The following is a 644-nucleotide window of genomic DNA, read 5'->3' as shown; positions in this document are numbered from 1 at the left end:
CAGATTGGCGGCCGGCCGACCGACGCGGCGTGCTGCGCGCCTGCCTGTGGGGCTTTGCGGACCCACCGGCCGAGGCCGCCTTTGCAATCTTCAAGTCTCAGGCTGTCTGGGGCCTGGCTGCACCGCTGCTCATTGCAGAGGCGGCCGCCTTGATCGACGTCTGCCGCGGCGCGCTGCACCCGCCGCATTTCGCGGCGGCGCAGCTGCTGCATGTCGTGGCCTTCCTCCTCCTCTCGCTGCTCCCAGTCCTGGCGCTGCTATCGGGCGCCCTCGCGCGCCGCGGCGGCGCGTGGCGCTGGGCCGCTGCTCAGCGGGAGCTGCTGGTGTGTGCGGCGCAGGCGGCCGAGACGCTGCTGGCTGTGATGGTCGTGGCGATGTGGCGGCATATGGAGGGGCTGCATGGGGTCTTGGCTGCGGCCGGCGCGCAGCCGGCTCTTCTACCGAGTGCCAGAGAGGTGGGCGGTTGTTGGCGGCACCCATGTGCGGTAGGGTGAATGCAAGGATGCATGTGTTCTTGTCGCATGGGTATGTCCAGCTGGGCGGCAGGGTGGTCCCACCCAGCAAGGCATTTGCAGCAACGTACCAGCGGTTACGCATCTGCAGTCCCTTTGACCCGCTCTCTCATCCCTCACCTGCCCTCCCAC

General features: G+C 68.8%; 1 protein-coding gene across 1 annotated transcript in view; it reads left to right on the top strand.

Annotated features, from left to right (window-relative positions):
* The window catches only part of MNEG_11009 (hypothetical protein), a gene marked incomplete at both ends in the record, with an annotated part of 8,020 nt that extends 7,867 nt beyond the window's left edge, over nt 1-153 (top strand). Inside the window, one exon of the mRNA XM_014040519.1 lies at nt 139-153. Within this exon, the coding sequence (XP_013895973.1) occupies nt 139-153 (15 nt within the window). The remainder of the gene's footprint in view (nt 1-138) is intronic.
* Between the last annotated feature and the right edge of the window lie 491 nt (nt 154-644).

This window comes from Monoraphidium neglectum (genome assembly GCF_000611645.1).
Source record: "Monoraphidium neglectum strain SAG 48.87 unplaced genomic scaffold scaffold02555, whole genome shotgun sequence".
Taxonomy (NCBI): Eukaryota; Viridiplantae; Chlorophyta; class Chlorophyceae; order Sphaeropleales; family Selenastraceae; genus Monoraphidium; species Monoraphidium neglectum.
Note: the sequence above shows the minus strand (reverse complement) of the source record. Positions and strands in the feature narration are given on the sequence as shown.